Raw genomic sequence first — 16,716 nt, forward strand, 5'->3', positions numbered from 1 at the left:
CCCCAACACACACACACACACCAAAAAAAAGAAGAAGAAGAGAATGTCACTATTTAATTACGAAAAAATAAAATAAAATACACACACACAAAAATAAACGCCTTCTAATAAATTGGTTTAGCAAAATCTTAAAATTAGATTTTGTACAAATATAAAAAAAATCGTTTAGGTGGTTTTCTCTCGGCGCATTTTTAGCAAGGATAGCTAATGTGCGCGGACGACGATGACTCGCCGGAAAACAAATCGGAAACCTAATTCGCAACAAATACAAACGGAGGAAAGTAATGAGGAAACTTCGAATCGAATGGTTACACCTGAATCAGGAGTTATACAACAATTAGCTCCAGTTCAGTTGCTACAATGGATGCCAGGTATGGGGAGTGCACCGACAATCATGCAAGCCCCACCGCTGAAGGAAATCGAAACTACAAAGTTGAATGAGAACGCTATAGCTACAGGAGCAAGGAAACTGACCTATTCTACTGGATCTGGAGAGGAGAAGAGAACTATGGCAGATGTGGTCAAAGGCAATAGAACAGTACAACAAGGGATGCAGCTCAAATTCTATCCACCTGAGGTGAGGGATGGAGTTAAAGTTGTGAAGCTGAATCAGGAAGAAATGGCACAGCAATGCAAAAAATTGGAGTCAGCACTCATAGGATATGTTATGGGAGGAAATCCTACTTTCAAAGAGATGCTGAAATTTGCTTATGGGCTGTGAAACTCAGTTACTACTCCAACGGTATTACTACATGATGATGGCTATTTTATATTTAGATTTGAATCAATTGAGGACAAAATGCAGATTATGGCAAAAGGTCCGTATACTTTCAACAATAGACCAATGGTACTGAAGAATTGGGAACCAGACTTTGAGCTTGATAAGGAACCTATGCGTGTGATGCCACTATGGGTCACCTTGCCAGGATTACCTATCCAATGTTGGGCAGAGGAGAATCTAGGAAGAATTGCAAGTTGTTTGAAAAAACCTATATGCACTGACAGACTAACAACACAGTGTGAAAGAGTATCATATGCTCGTGTGTTGATAGAAATGGATATAACACAGCCATTACCAGATGATCTGAAATTAGAACTGTCTGATGGTAAAATTAGGGTGCAAACAGTGGAGTATGAATGGAAACCAAAATTATGCCAAGAGTGCAACCACTTTGGGCATCCTAATGGGGAATGTAAGCTGGAAAAACAGACAGGAAGACAAGTACAGATGAAGAAAGATAAAAAGAAGAAATGGGTGAGGAAAACTAAGATAGATGCAAATATAGAGAATGAAACAACTGTTGCTGAGAAGGGAACACATGAAGAAGAGAATACACAGGAGGAGGTACAGGAGATTCAAATTCAGATTGGAGGAAGAGGCAAACAGGCTATGGTCTACCATGGTAGATCAAATACAAAAGGCCAACCAACAATTGATTATGAAGAGCTGACAAGGAGAAACAAATATTCAACACTGAGAATTCAGGAAAGTGAGCCACCTGATAGGCATGGAGGCAATGAGCATATACATGGGATTACCAAAGGGCCTACTCCAACTACCATCCCACCAATATGATTTTCAGTACATGGAATATTAGAGGACCAAACAAGTCTTTAAGCAGAGGGAGTTTAAAAGCTTCCTTGTAGAGAATAAAATTGATTTGATAGGATGTTTGGAGACTAGAAAAGGAGAGCAAGGGATATACAGAAGAAGATTGATAGAGATTGGGAAGTCATTGATAACTATACTGAGGCTCCTAATGGTAGAATTCGGCTGTGTTAGAAAGGGTCAGCAGTAAACTTAGTTGTTATGTAGCTATCATCACAGCTGATCCACTGCCATATACAAGATAGAAATTCTAAATTTCAGAGTGACTTAACTATTGTGTATGGCCTACATACTATAGCTGATAGAAGAGCTCTATGGGATCAATTAAGAGACATCAATGCAGTAACCAATGGCCCTTGGTTGATTATAGGGGATTTCAATAGTGTCCTATCAGTGGAGGATAGAATTAATGGGGTTCCTGTTCACCAAAATAAAATGGCTGATTTCAAACAATGCATTTCTGATATTGGAGTAGGTTTGATAAATAAAAAAGGGATGCAGTTTTCATGGAGTAATAAGAGTGGGGCTGAAGACAGGATATACAGTCATATAGACTAGGCGTTTGGTAATGCAGAATGGTTTTGGCTATATGCAGGTATTGAAGCAATATACTTAATGCCTGGATGTTCTGACCACACACCTATCTTATTGAACACAGAAGTTCACAGAATGAAGATGAGGAAACCTTATAGATTACTAAATGTAATGTTACAACAGGAAGAGTATAAGGCAGCAGTGAAAATATATGGAGGCAAGAAATACAAGGACACACTATGTATGCTATCTGTAGGAAACTTAAACTGCTAGAGATTCATACTAGAGGAATACAAAGACAATATTCATCAGTGGAGGAAAAACTCAAACAGATGAAGGAGGATCTTAAAGGCATACAACAGAAACTTAATGATGATCACTTACAGCCACAACTGATAGAGCAAGAAAAGAAACTTCTGATGCTAATGGAGAAATGGGATGCAGTACATGAGAAGGTATTAAGACAGAAGTCAAGGGCTATATGGATCAAACATGGAGACTCTAATACTAAATATTTCCATGCTCAATTGAAGGCCAGACAGGCAAGGAATAGAGTCACATCCATTTGTACAGAACAAAATGAGAGATTGACTGATCCCCTGCAGATTCAGCAGGAGTTTATACAATTCTTCAAGAAGCTACTAGGAGAGGCTGCCCCAGTGATGACTGGAATTGATGTTAGCATAGTCAGAGATGGACCCTGTCTATCAATGGCACAACAGCAACAAATGATAAGGCCTGTAACAGAAGAGGAGATTACAAGGGTGGTACAAGAATTACCAAATGATAAAGCTCCAGGAATAGGTGGATATCAAGCTGAGTTTTTCAAAGAAAACTGGGAAGTAATTGGTGAAGATGTTATACAGGCAGTAATGCAATTCTTTGAAACAGGGAAGCTGCTTAGAGAGATCAACTGCACCACTGTCACACTCATACCTAAAGTGACAAATCTAAACTATGTAAAGGAATTCAGACCTATTGCATGCTATTCTACAATGTACAAGATTATTGCCAAGCTGCTTACTACTAGGCTGAAGTTGTTAGTGGATTATCTGGTGGATCCTTCACAGTCAGCATTTATAGAAGGAAGAAACATCTTGGACAATGTAATTCTAGCTCATGAACTGATCAAAGGGTACAATCAGAAAACAGTTTCACCAGGATGTACAGTTAAGGTGGATATTAGAAAGGAATATGACTCAGTGGACTAGAATTTTCTAAGGGCTCTTATGCTGGAACTTGGTATTCCTTGCAAAATGGTCAATCTAATTATGGAGTGTGTAAGCACAGTTTCATACTCCCTACTGATCAATGAAGGATTAATAACAAAGTTTCAGGCGAAAAAAAGATTAAGACAAGGTGACCCAATGTCACCTTATCTTTTTGTTTTGGTAATGGAGTACTTGAACAGATCTTTAAAGCAGCTGAAATCAAATCCAGATTTTAACTATCATCCTAAATGTGCAAAATTGGGAATAGTTCACATTTGTTTTGCTGATGACTTATTAATGTGCTGTAGAGCTGATAAGGTATCTATTGAACTTATGATGAAACAATTTGAAAAATTCTCCACAGCTTCAGGCTTACAGGCTAACATGGAAAAGAGCTCATTCTATGTGGCAGGAATATCTAATCAACACAAGCAAGAAATACTGGAGAAGTTGCAGTTCACCATTGGAGAAATATCATTCAAGTACTTAGGTGTCCCTTTGTCCTTAAAAAAACTCACCATTAGTCAATGCATGCCTTTGGTTGATAGAATGCAGGAAGGGTCAAATGCTGGACAACCAGCTTTTTATCATATGCAGGGAGAGTCCAACTAATCAAAAGTGTGTTGTTTGAAATGCAAACATACTGGGCACAAGTCTTCATGATTCCAAAAAAAGTACATGATCTGGTTACAGGGATATGCAGGAACTTTCTATGGCATGGAAGCAATGAAGGAAAGAAAGCTCCTATAGCATGGGATACAATTTGCAAGCCAAGAGCAGCATGAAGACTGAACATTATAAACTTCTCTATGTGGAATAGAGCAGCAATAGGGAAACTGTTATGGGCAATTGCAAAGAAGAAAGACAAGTTATGGGTTATGTGGATACATAATCACTATATAAAGAAGAAAGAGATTGAAAACATGGAAACTCCTAAACAGGCTAGCTGGGTGGTAAGGAAAATATTTGAAGCCAAAAAATGGCTAACCACTGGAATACAAGAGCTGGAACTATATGTTGTACAGGGGAAGTATACCATCAGCACAGGTTATTATTCCTTCATACCACAATATCCAAAAGTTACTTGGAAGACATTGTACTTGACATAAGGTATGATCCCTAGGCATCAATTCATTCTGTGGATGGCACTGCATCGGAGACTAGCAACTGTGGATAGGCTGATCAAATGGGGAATACCAGTACCTGCAGAATGTGTTCTGTGTATGACAGATGAAGAGGAAACTCATGATCACTTGTTCTTTGAATGCTCATATTCAAAGTTCATATGGAAGCAAATTTCGAGGCTGTTTGGAATTGATCGACAAGTAGGTAGATGGCAGGAAGAGATTGAATGGATGTCTACAAAAACAAAGAGCAGGAATACAAAATGGAAGATTCTTGGAAATGCCTTTGCAGCAACAGTATATCACACATGGATGGAAAGGAACTTACGAAGGTTTCAACAGACAAGGAAAGAAAGTAGGGATAGAGTTAGAGAAATTGTATTGCATTTACACATTTAAGGAAATAGCTACTGTAAATGGAGAGTTGTCTTAGATAGGATAAATAGATATCCATGTTAGTATAGAGTTTAAGTTCCAGATGTGGAACTTAAGTGATAAAAAGATAGGCTATTTTTGTAAGACCCGTCTCTAGAGTCCAATGAGCGGGTGGATGTACATATTTACACTTGGTTAAATAAAAGTTTCCAGTTTAACCAAAAAAAAAAAATTAGATTTTGTAAAATCAGTCTTTAAAGAAGCACTTCTCCAAGAATTATGGTGCTATGAAACAACCCTTAATACCAACAATCAAATTCCTATACTTGTTTGACTAAAAAGTGTTAAACCTTTTTATAAACTAATTAAACAGGAATATTTGAAGTAAATCCTAGTCAAAGATAATTCTTTCTAGATCTGAGGCAGAAGACAAGAACAAGCAAGCATAGCGGAACATAAAATTTAATCATAGCAATAATTGAATCCCGTAATTTAAGAAGAGGATGGTGATTTTCATAACATTGAATAATAGCGAAGAATACATAGAACAAAAGAGTCACCAATCTTTAACAAGGTTGACCCCCACAGATTTGATATGATGAGACTAATGACGTATACTGAGGATCTGAGCTTCCTTGCTTCTTTCTCCTTAGCGAGGGGAAAAGAGATGAAGATCCCTCTTCCTCTCTGAAAATATCTCTGTATGTGAATTTTTTTCAGCCCCCTTTCTTCTTCTTCCCACTTAGTTTATATACTAGGTATTCTCATTTACCCAACGGTCATTAGCCATAGTGCCTAAGTCATTTGACTGTATTACTGGTTGACCCTCTGAAATGCCGTAAAATTCCATTCGCCGTTCAAGCGTTCTGAATACACGATCTCGACCGTGGCTGCGGTGCGAGTCGTTATAGCGTTTTATGGATACGACTTTGGCCCAAGTGACTTTCCGTTCCTCTTCACGCGGATTCTCGTCTGGTCAGATTTCGACCCATATAGTTAGTCCCTCCGCCTATTGGGGTCGTCTTTTGGCAAGCTCGATGGGCGGACTCTGTCGATTCGAAAGTTGTGAGAAATCTTAGTACTTTATACGAGAGGCGAGTACCTCGTGGCGAAGTAGCAACGTGATGTTTCGAGAGCTGCATCAGATCGTCACATCAGTTCAGAATGTCATCAAAACTCCTCATGCGTCATTATGGTGCACGTTTTCTATGCATTGTGTCATTTCCCGTGCCCTTTACGTTTTCAAAATGGCGGCGTTTGGTTTTCCCGCTCAGGGTATTTATATCCCTATAAATAGGGGAAAATCTTACATTTGAATGTTATGCTTCCCAATTGCTCAAGAGAGACATTTGCAGCTTTTCTTCTTCTCCTTCAGTTTCTCACATTTCCTTTTCTGTTAAAAATTCCTGTGGCCGCTACCTTTTTCCCTTATCATTCCTAATTTTCGCAATCAAAGAAGAGATGCCTAGTGCACCGGCTAGGAGGTGTGAGTGGTTGACTTTGGCAGGTACGAGAAAAAGGCAGAGGACGGCCTAAGAAGTATTGGGGCGAGGTGATCAGGCAGAACATGGCGCGGCTTCAGATTTCCGAGGACATGGCTCTTGATAGGAACATGTGGAGGTCAAGCATTAGGGTGGTAGGCTAGGGGGTAGTCGAGAGTTCTTCCCTCTTTGTACTGGGTAGTCTGATAGAGTTTCGTTTAGGTTTGTTAGCGGTCTTTGTTGTATTCACATTGTTGTTTTGCATAGTTTTGTGTTATTGTCCTTTCACTTATTTGTCGTGGTTATTTTCTTTCTGGTATCTTTTGTTGTTACATGTCTTTTCTCTTATTTCTTTTTTGATATTATTGCCTCTCCTGTTGAGCCGAGAGTCTCCTGGTAACAGCCTCTCTGCCCTTTTCGGGGTAGGGGTAAGGTCTGCGTACACTCTACTCTCCCCAGACCCCACTAGTGGGATTTTACTGGGTATGTTGTTGTTGTAAAGAAGAGATGGCTAGTGCATCCTCCAACCCTGATAGAGCCGTTGGTGCTCTGGTGCCAGAAAGCGATATAGCCCTACTCGAAAAGGGAGTGGGTCTGGCGGGGGACGAGAGTTTTCCGACGGTATATGAGGTGGTTCCTGATCGGGTCCAACCCTACACCACTACAAAGTGGCAAGAGCGGTCGATGAGCTTTTACCCGAGAAGGTCGGGATCGAATCCACAGGGAGCTAGATTGTTTGGAAATTGAGTTCCTATCTATACTAGTAACGTGCAAAGTAATTGTTTACACTTCTAAACATGCGTTGATGATTCACTAATCTAGATTATCACTAATGATTCTGAAATTAAGCTAAGTATGATATCTTTTTGTGTGGTTTTCTTAATTTATGGAAAGGCACTAGGGTAGTGACTTTGCCCTAGGTGAATATTTGACGGGTTCTAAAGTCTAAGGCAAAGTTGTTATGTTTGGGATTGCGATATAGCCAATGCACGAAGCTACTCACTCTATACCTCTCGGTAGCTTGAGTGACTTTGCCCTAATTGGCTTTCTCAAGACCAATGTGGTGTCAAAATTGTGCAAGCAATATAGGCTCAAGTCGGGTATTACTATCTCTAAGTTTAATCCTTTAATTGGGGCTATCAATCTCTTGAATACGCCCCAATTCCTTGTTGGCCTGATTTTCCTAGACTCAAGCTCTCTTTCTCAAGAGAGCCCAAGTAAAAAAGGCACAAATTAGTGTTTGCAACCACTAATTCAACATTAAAAACACAAATCAGGCCAAATATCAACCACCCATAAATATCTAATCCCTAATACAAGAGACCCATCAAATACCCACATTAGGGTTGAGCCACAACCCTAGCTAATGGGTCTAGCTACTCATAATAATGGAAGAAATCAGATATTGAGATGAATAATAACACATAAAATATAATTACAAGCTAAAATTCGAAGATTGAATGTTAAGCTAGCTACAAAATTACTCAAAATAGCTAAAAAATGGCGTTCACGTGCTCAGCTACAGATAAGATACCCTAAAAATCTGAAAAAGAAGTATTTATACAAGGCCGAATTTTCTGGACAAAAATACCCCTGACGGAGGTACCGCGGACCGCGGACCGCGGCCGCGTTAAGGCTTTTTGGCTCGTCTTTGTTCTCTGAATCTAGCCACCGCGGACCGCAATAAATGGACCGTGGCTGCGATGGCTTTACCGCTACCGCACAAAATGCATCGCGGTCAGCGGTGTCTTGGAACTTCCAAAATCCTAGCTCTCTGAATCCCTTCTCCGCAGACCGCAACAAGTGGACTGCGGCCGCGATGAGGCTACCGCGGCCGCAAAGAATCTACCGCGGGCCGCATTGCTTGAAACTCCAGGATTGCATCTTCTCTGATCTTTTCCACCGCGGACCACACTAAATGGACCGCGACCGCGATGGGTCTATTGCATCCGCAGCGGATTTACTGCGGTCAGCGGTGCTTTGACTTGTTCTTGGCACTTGTGCAGGTTTCACTCCTTTTTTGAGCTGGTTTTGACTTCTTTGTCACTTTTTGACCAAACCCTGCAAACAACCACAACATGTAAGCCTTCGGGATTACTTGTATACACTTTTAATCCAAAACTGAAGCAAAAAGGAGTATAAAATAGACTAGAATCCCTTGTTATCAACTCCCCCAAACTTAAGCTTTTGCTTGTCCTCAAGGAATCAAAGTAAGTCCCACCTCCTTAAGAATAAAACCAAGAAAATTCAGCTGACCTAAAGTGACCTCATCTAGCATCAATTGGGACTAACAATTGCCCTCAATTCAAATGAATCATTAACAACATTCAACCTTTTTAAGCACCATGGTTTTAGTGCGACACAAAAGCATCAAGAGTTGACTCAACTCATCAAGGAAGCCCCTTCTACTGCTTTGGTATTGTGGAACCCAAACTCATACTCCTTACTCTCCCTTAAGCAAAACCTCACTTTTAGATTGTAGCACTCAGAACGAGGATTGTGGAAAACATACTCATCTCTCTCAAAGAAAGGTCACAAGTCCGGCTCTAAGTACCATAAGCTTGCCCTTGCGAGTCACCACTAATGTAAGCTTCACTCAACTCAAGATCATATAGGGCTTTTGTGGGGATACAATGAAGGCTTTTGGTTCAGGGTAGGATATATTTGGTCTAAGAAGATTTCATCTTCCCTTAAGCACTTCATTTGCTTCATTTTGGCACACATTCTCTTGACTCTTTGAGTCATTTACTTCTTTCTTAGGGGTTAGAGAGACACACCGTCCCTCTTTCTTGTTCATTTCAAACCTTTTTCTCCTTTCTAATATTTCCACGCCATTCATCTTTTTACTTTTATTGAATCCCTTCATTTCTTCAACATTTATTCATTCTTTTTGACTTTTTGATTTTCTTTCTTTTTCTTTTTGTCGTCCCTTTTCTTCATTTTCTACTTTTTACCACTTTTTGCATTCCTCTTCTCTCCCCCCAAACTTATGCTTTTGCCTTGTGCTAAGGAAAGGTCGGGTGCCAAGAGAGGGTCTTTTTAAAACGGGTAAAGGCTTGTATCATGGTCTTTGAAAGAAAAAGGGCTATGGCTCAAAAGGGGTTGACTAGGGATATTATCATTGGTAGACTATGGATGTTTTCAAGATACCATTCGGATCAAGGAGAGCCTATAATCACTTCTCAATTCAAACTACACTTAGGATTTTGCCTAGATTAACATTCAGGGCAAGTTCTAGACTCAATGGCACGAGACTTGGACTTGCAAATCAAATTCTCACCACACAAGCTATAGGATTGCTAACGAGACAGAGTCGGGGGCCCACAACAACCTTAGATAAGATTTGAGCAATGCAAATGGTCCCGAAAAACCACTTGATGATTATTAGCCAACACAAGAGTCTCAAGGTCACAACTGTCACCATCCTATACACACTAATAATCATAAGGTCAAAGGCAAATGTGTTAGGCCCAAGTGAAGCTTTGCTTGAGGCACTATTACTCACTAGCTATTATTTACACAAAAACGAAAAGAAAAACAGACTCAAACCCTTAAGAAGGTTATCATGCCATCCATCATCGGGAAGAGCCACCCGATTCACACAAACTCCACCTTTGGAAAGAACCGTGGCATTAAGAAAACCAAAGGCTTATTGAATGCAAAACTCAAAATAAGAAGCTACTAAACTGAAAAAGAAATAAAATGAAGTAAGAAGCTATGAAAGAAAATACGGAAGGTAAAATGAATATGTACAATAGGGGATTTAAACGAATATACATAAGAGGGAATCAATATATACATAAGGAAGTAACTTTATATACAAACCAAGATTGTAAAATACGAAAAGTGAAATAAACAGGTAAAATTATATACATACCAAAAAGTGAAAAAGCATAACAAAAAGGAAAATAGTATCATAATTACAGTCCAACATAATCAAAATAGGGCTACCCCCTCAAATGAAAGCTAGCATTATCCTCAATGCTAACTAACCAAAATAAGCTCAAAAAGAAGATAGAAAGTAAAGAAAACTCCCTATGGGTCCTCCGTCTGCATGGGGTCATGAGCCTGGGTCCCTGGGTCCTGTGACTGCTTGGGAACCTGTGACTGGATCCCTGTAACCTGTGCCTGCTCTGGGACCTGAGACTGGCTAGAGGAACCTCCTTGCAGGTCCTCCAACTCAATCACTGCATCGTCTGCTTGGGGGATCACTCTCCTCCTCTTTGGTGCCCTCTCCAACTCCTGCTCCTGCTCTGGCTCAGTCTGATGCAACAGTAGCTCCAATGGTAGATGATCAGCAGCCTTCATCTTCTCCACTTCTCCCCTCACTCCTTCACAGGCTCCTTTGAGGCTCGAGTCTTTCTCAGCTTCTTTGTCTCCTTGGTCAGCTCCTTTAGTGACTTTCCGTGAGCACCTATAGCATCCAGAATCAACTTCTGGTTCTCCAGGAGCTTCTTCTGGTTGTCCAGAAGCTCCTTGAGAGTCTGCTCCACTGAAGCTGAAATCTGTGGCTGTGGGGGTATGGACTGGGCTGCCACCGAGCTAGAAAGCACAGACAGCTTAGAAGTAGCTGCCTGCATCCAGTTGTTGATACTGGCAAGTGTTTGGCTCAAACGGTGGGCAGTCAATGAGTAGGCTGAGGATGATGGGATATCTGGAGCAGTGGAAGTAGAAGGCCCGGATGTGGGAACTGGTATGGCAGGGGAAGGCTAGGAAGCAGTGACTACCACTACTGGCTCATCAGAATGGCCAGTAGAAGTAGTGGCTTTTCCCTTATGATTTTTGGCTTTAGGGTTGTCATCAGCCTTGAGGCTGTACCAGGTAAAGGGCATTTTGGGTTTCACCTTCACGTCAAAGCTCCTTTTCTCCACCTCCTGGTCTTCAAAAATCCATTGTAAGAAAATTTGGGAAGGGGTATGATCTCTGACCCTCATTGACCACCCTAGTGATCACCGCAGACATAACATTCCCGACATTGATCGGGAACCCCGCCATAATAGACGCCACCAATATCGCCCGGGAGACCGGCATAGAGTTTTCATGGGTAGTGTGGTCTAGCCTGCTGCATACAAAAGTCTCCTACCCCTTCGCCTCAAAATTTAGAGTCTTCCTCAAGATTGCAACTCCTGTTGTCAACCATACTGGGGTGGTGCCCGGGAGAGCCAAATATGATGCTAACCATGGACGTGCTACCTCATCAAGTGCCAATTTCTCCAAGTATAATGATTCATCTTCCTCAGGAAAGCCCAGGTACTCATTGATAGTTTTTCCATCGAACATCACTTTCAAGTTCCGCACTTTAGTCACTTTGGTATCCTTTTTGATGTGGGCAACATTGGCATAAAACTCTTTGACTAAGTGCTCGTTTGCCTCTGGCACCCTGCTAGTGAAGTAATCCCACCCCGGCCGTTCTCTGAATTGCCTTTTCACATTAGGGTTGTGAGGCAGGAAATCGCTCTGTATGAACTGGCGCTCAATAATAAGCGACCTCAGAGGCCACCATTCCCGAAACTTGTGGTATGCAAGCTCACTGACAAACCTCCTTTTCCACACCTTGGGGTTTCTAGTTCTCTCCACACCCCCGGGTTGGGGTTCTCCCCTTATTCTTCGTCAATGGGATCCTCACCGGGTGACGATGTTGTAGGTGAAGTACAGGATGCACTATTACTGCTCTCTGCTGAGCCCTCAGACGACTCAGATGAAACCTGAACTGAAGCACGAACAGTAGGAGAGCTTGGAGGGGTAGTTGAATCTCTCAAACGAAGCCTCTCCAGGAAGTCAGGTACATACTCCGGTACTGAATCAGACTCAATGCCTCCCGGGAGGGCAAGTACTCACTTCCCTCAGAATGGGAAGTAGCTCTATCTGCAGCTTTGATGAGTTTTCTGAGCTGCTGGGGTCAATTTGATCATGCCACGTCCCATACCCTGGGAAGACTCTGCTCTACCCTTCTGTTTGTCACCACCTCCTCGTGATTTAACCATTGTCTGCAAGGAGAATTCAGATAATGTTTGTTAGTATCAATACCAAAAGAAACAGTGATGTGTATGATTGGAAACAGTTGACCGCGGACCGCGGAAAATGCATCGCGGCCGCAAAGAGACCACCGTAGACCGCGAAAAATCAACTGCGGCCACAGTGAGGTGGGATTCAGACTACCCACCCTCTGATTCAGGTACACCGCGAACCACGAAAAATGATGCGCGGACGCGGTAAGGCACCGGGACCGCAGAAAATCAACCGCGGTCGCAGTAGGCAAAACGAGGCACAATGACCTAGGGTTTCAATTTTTTGTGCATTTTAGCCCTAATCAACATATTATTAACCCACTAGGTAGTTAATCACCATGTTTGACTAATTAAAACCTAATCTAAATAATATTATATAACCCTAAGTTAAAAATTGAAAGAAAAAGGAAGAAGAAGAAGTAGGAACTATCAAATTAAAAGAAAATAAAAACAAAACTCAAGACTAAGGATAGATTTTAATTACCAGAAGTAAGATGCAATACAGATGATTGAAAATCAGTACTTGAATTTGTGCAACTTAGGGTTTTGATGAATAGTGTTTAGGCCTCTTTAGAGTGAAAATGAGCGAAAAGTGTAAAATGAGGCCTGGGGGTCTATTTATAGAAAAAGATCTGGGGCCCACTGTACTTATCCACCGCGGCCACGAAAAATTGACCGCGGACCGCGTTTATGAAACTTAGACAGGCACAGGCATGGACTTCACCACGGACCGCAGATAATGCATCGCGGTCGCAGTAAAGCACCGCGGATTGCGAAAAATGCATTGCGGCCGCGGTTGAAACTTCAGATACTGGCACATTTGACACCGCTAACCGCGATCAATTACCTCCTTCGCGATGAGCCCATTGTGGCTGCGAAAAATACATCGCGGCAGCGGTCGAAACTTCAGAGAGTGCAATATTTTTCCAATTTTGGTCCTGCACTGCGTCAAAACATCCCTACACACATCTCACAACCAGTTAGTCTAAAAATAGATCCTACACTAAAAATGAAATCAAAAAGAAAGAAATAAAAACACATGGGTTGCCTCCCAAGAAGTGCCTGATTTAACGTCGCGGCACGACGCAGGTTACCATCAAATCACTTGAGATGGATCATTGCCACCACGTGGCTGTCATCAATCTTGCCAAGATAGGGCTTGACTCTGTGCCCATTAACTCTGAAGATCTCTCCATTTTTGTTTTTCAAGTCAAGTGCACCAAACGGAGTCACAAGCACCACTTCAAAAGGTCCACTTCATTTCGACTTAAGCTTTCCCGGAAACAGACGTAACCGAGAATTGAACAAGAGAACCAAATCACCCACTTTGAACTATTTGCCACGAGAATATTTATCATGAAGGTACTTCATCTTGTCCTTATACAAGGATGAATTGGAGTAGGCATGAAATTTGATCAAGTTCATTAAGCTACTCCACACGAAGATTTGCTGCCACATCCCATTCAAGATTTAGCTTCCTCAAAGCCCATATGGCCTTGTGTTCCAACTCAACCGGTAGATGGTAAGCTTTCCCGAACACCAACCAGTACGGAGACATACCAATCAGAGTCTTGTAGTCAGTCTTATAAGCCCATAGAGCATCATCCAATTTCTTTGACCAATCGTTCCTATTTGCATTGACCGTCTTTGACAATATACTCTTAATTTCCCTGTTTGAGACTTCAACTTGGCCACTCGCCTGAGGATGTTAAGGGGTAGAAACTTTGTGATTGACACCGTACTTTGCAAGTAAAGTGTCAAAAGCTCTATTGCAAAAATGAGACCCCCCATCACTTATGATTGCTCGAGGAGTGCCAAACCTAGTAAAAATACTCTTCTTGAGAAACGCAACAACACTCCGGGCCTCATTATTGGGTAAAGCCACTGCCTCTACCCACTTTGAAACATAGTCAACTACCACTTGAATGTATGTGTTGCCATATAAACTAACAAACGGGACCATGAAATCAATGCCCCACACATCAAAGATATCAACTTCGAGAATAGTGGTGAGAGGCATCTCATCCTTCTTTAAAATTCCACCCGCTCTTTGACATTCGTCGCATCTCTTCACAAGTTCACTTGCATCCTTGTACAATGTTGGCCAGTAAAAACCACAACTAAGAACCTTTGAAGCTGTCCTCGCCCCACCATGATGACCACCGTAGGGAGAGGAACGACAAACCTCTAAAATACTCAATTGCTCCTCCTCCGGGACACATCTTCGGATCACACCATCAGTGCAGATCTTGAACAAGTAAGGCTCATCCCAATAGTAGTCCAAACTATCCCGTTTAAGCTTCTTCCTTTGGTTAGAAGAGAGCTCACACGGTACAATACCAGTCACAAGGAAGTTGTCCACATCTGCGAACCATGGCATACTATTCACTGATACGGAGAGGAGTTGCTCATTAGGGAAAGAATCATTAATTTCAAGGCCATAAAGGGGCCTCCCCTCCTCCTCCAAGCGGGACAAGTGGTCCGCCACTTGGTTTTCACATCCTTTGCGATCTACAATCTCCAAGTCGAACTCTTGAAGCAATAAAACCCATCTCATCAATCTTGCTTTGGAGTCCTCCTTGGTCATCAAGTAGCGAAGTACAGCATGGTCAGTGCGAATTATCACCTTAGCCCCCATGAGATAGGGCCTAAATTTCTCCATTGCAAACACAATCGCCAACAACTCTTTTTCCGTCACCGTGTAATTCACTTGAGCATCATTCATTGTTTTGCTTGCATAATACACCGGGTGAAACATTTTATTCACTATTTGACCCAAGACCGCTCCAACCGCAACATCACTCGCGTCACACATGAGCTCAAAAGGCAAGCTCTAATTGGGTGCGGTAATAATAAGAGTGGTGGTCAACTTGTACTTTAGGAGTTCAAAAGCTATCATGCATTCCTCATTGAACACGAACTTCGCATCCTTTTCCAAAAGTTTGCACAAAGGATTCACTACCTTCGAAAAGTCCTTGATAAATCTTTGGTAGAACCCCGCATGCCCAAGAAAACATCTAACCTCCTTGACTGAAGTGGGGGGAGGAAGCCTTGAAATCACTTCAATTTTGGCCTTGTCCAGCTCTATTCCGTTTTTTGAAATCTTATGGCCGAGGACAATGCCCTCCTCGACCATGAAGTGGCATTTTTCTCAGTTAAGCACGAGATTCGTCTCTTCACACCGAGCTAACACTTTGTCAAGGTTCTTCAAACATTCATCAAATGAGTCACCCACCACGCTAAAGTCATCCATAAACACTTCCAAGAAATCCTCTACCATGTCGGTAAAACAGCCATCATACACTGTTGGAAGGTAGCCGGTGCATTACACAACCCGAAAGGCATCCTGGAAAATGCAAAGGTCCCGTATGGGCATGTGAAGGTGGTTTTCTCCTGATCCTCCGGGGCAATAAATATCTGGTTGTAGCCTGAATACCCATCCAGAAAACAGTAAAAGTCACGCCCCGCAAGTCTATCTAGCATCTGGTCAAGAAAGGGCAATGGGAAGTGATCCTTTCGGGTCACTTTATTCAACTTGCGGTAATCCATGCACACCCGCCATCCAGTGACAGTCCTGGTAGGAATCGGTTCATTTTGCTCATTAGTCACCACAGTCATACCACCCTTCTTCGGCACACATTGCACCGGAGAGGTCCAAGAATTATCCGAGATGGGGTACACAACCCCTGCATCAAGCCACTTGATCACCTCCTTTTTGAAAACCTCTTGCATCGCCTCGTTCAACCTCCTTTGATCTTCCACGGAGGGCTTTGCACCACCTTCGAGAATAATCTTGTGCATGCAAAAGGTGGGGCTTATTCCCCGAATATCCGCTAGAGTCCATCCAATTGCCTTCTTTCGTCTTTGGAGCACTGCCAATGTGGCATCTACCTGCATGTTAGTAAGACAAGAGGAAAGAATAATTGGCAAAGTTGAACTAGGGCCTAAGAATTCATACCTGAGGTGTGAAGGTAAAGGCTTCTACTCCAAAATGGGAGGTTCCTCAATTGAGGGCTTTGTTGGGGGAGTTTTTCTGTTCTACAGATCCAGAGAAAGCTTACGGGGCTCATAAGAATAAGACCCCATACCATGCAAAGCATTGACACACTCCACCCTTCCTTCATCTTCATTGACATCTAGGTTCAACAATACCGCCTCTAGAGGATCCTCCACATTTATCATGGCACTAGTATCATCAACGATCACCTCCGTGACAAGATCCGCAAAGGAGCACACTTCCTTGCTATTTGGTTGCTTCATTGATTTGCACACATGAAAGACCACTTTTTCATCACTCACCCGGAAGGTGAGTTCCCCTGCTTCCACATCAACTAAATCCTTCCCGGTTGCAAGGAAACGGTCTTCCCAAGATTA

The 16,716-nt window shown here is 42.1% G+C and overlaps 2 protein-coding genes across 2 annotated transcripts; both read left to right on the plus strand.

The window, feature by feature from the left end:
- LOC109219221 lies at positions 3,538–3,966 on the plus strand. The gene has a single exon (XM_019383664.1). The coding sequence runs from the start codon at positions 3,538–3,540 to the stop codon at positions 3,964–3,966; it is 429 nt and encodes a 142-aa protein (XP_019239209.1).
- LOC109219231 lies at positions 4,497–4,877 on the plus strand. Its single transcript, XM_019383675.1, has one exon. The coding sequence runs from the start codon at positions 4,497–4,499 to the stop codon at positions 4,875–4,877; it is 381 nt and encodes a 126-aa protein (XP_019239220.1).

This window comes from Nicotiana attenuata, chromosome 2 (genome assembly GCF_001879085.1).
Source record: "Nicotiana attenuata strain UT chromosome 2, NIATTr2, whole genome shotgun sequence".
Classification (NCBI taxonomy): domain Eukaryota; kingdom Viridiplantae; phylum Streptophyta; class Magnoliopsida; order Solanales; family Solanaceae; genus Nicotiana; species Nicotiana attenuata.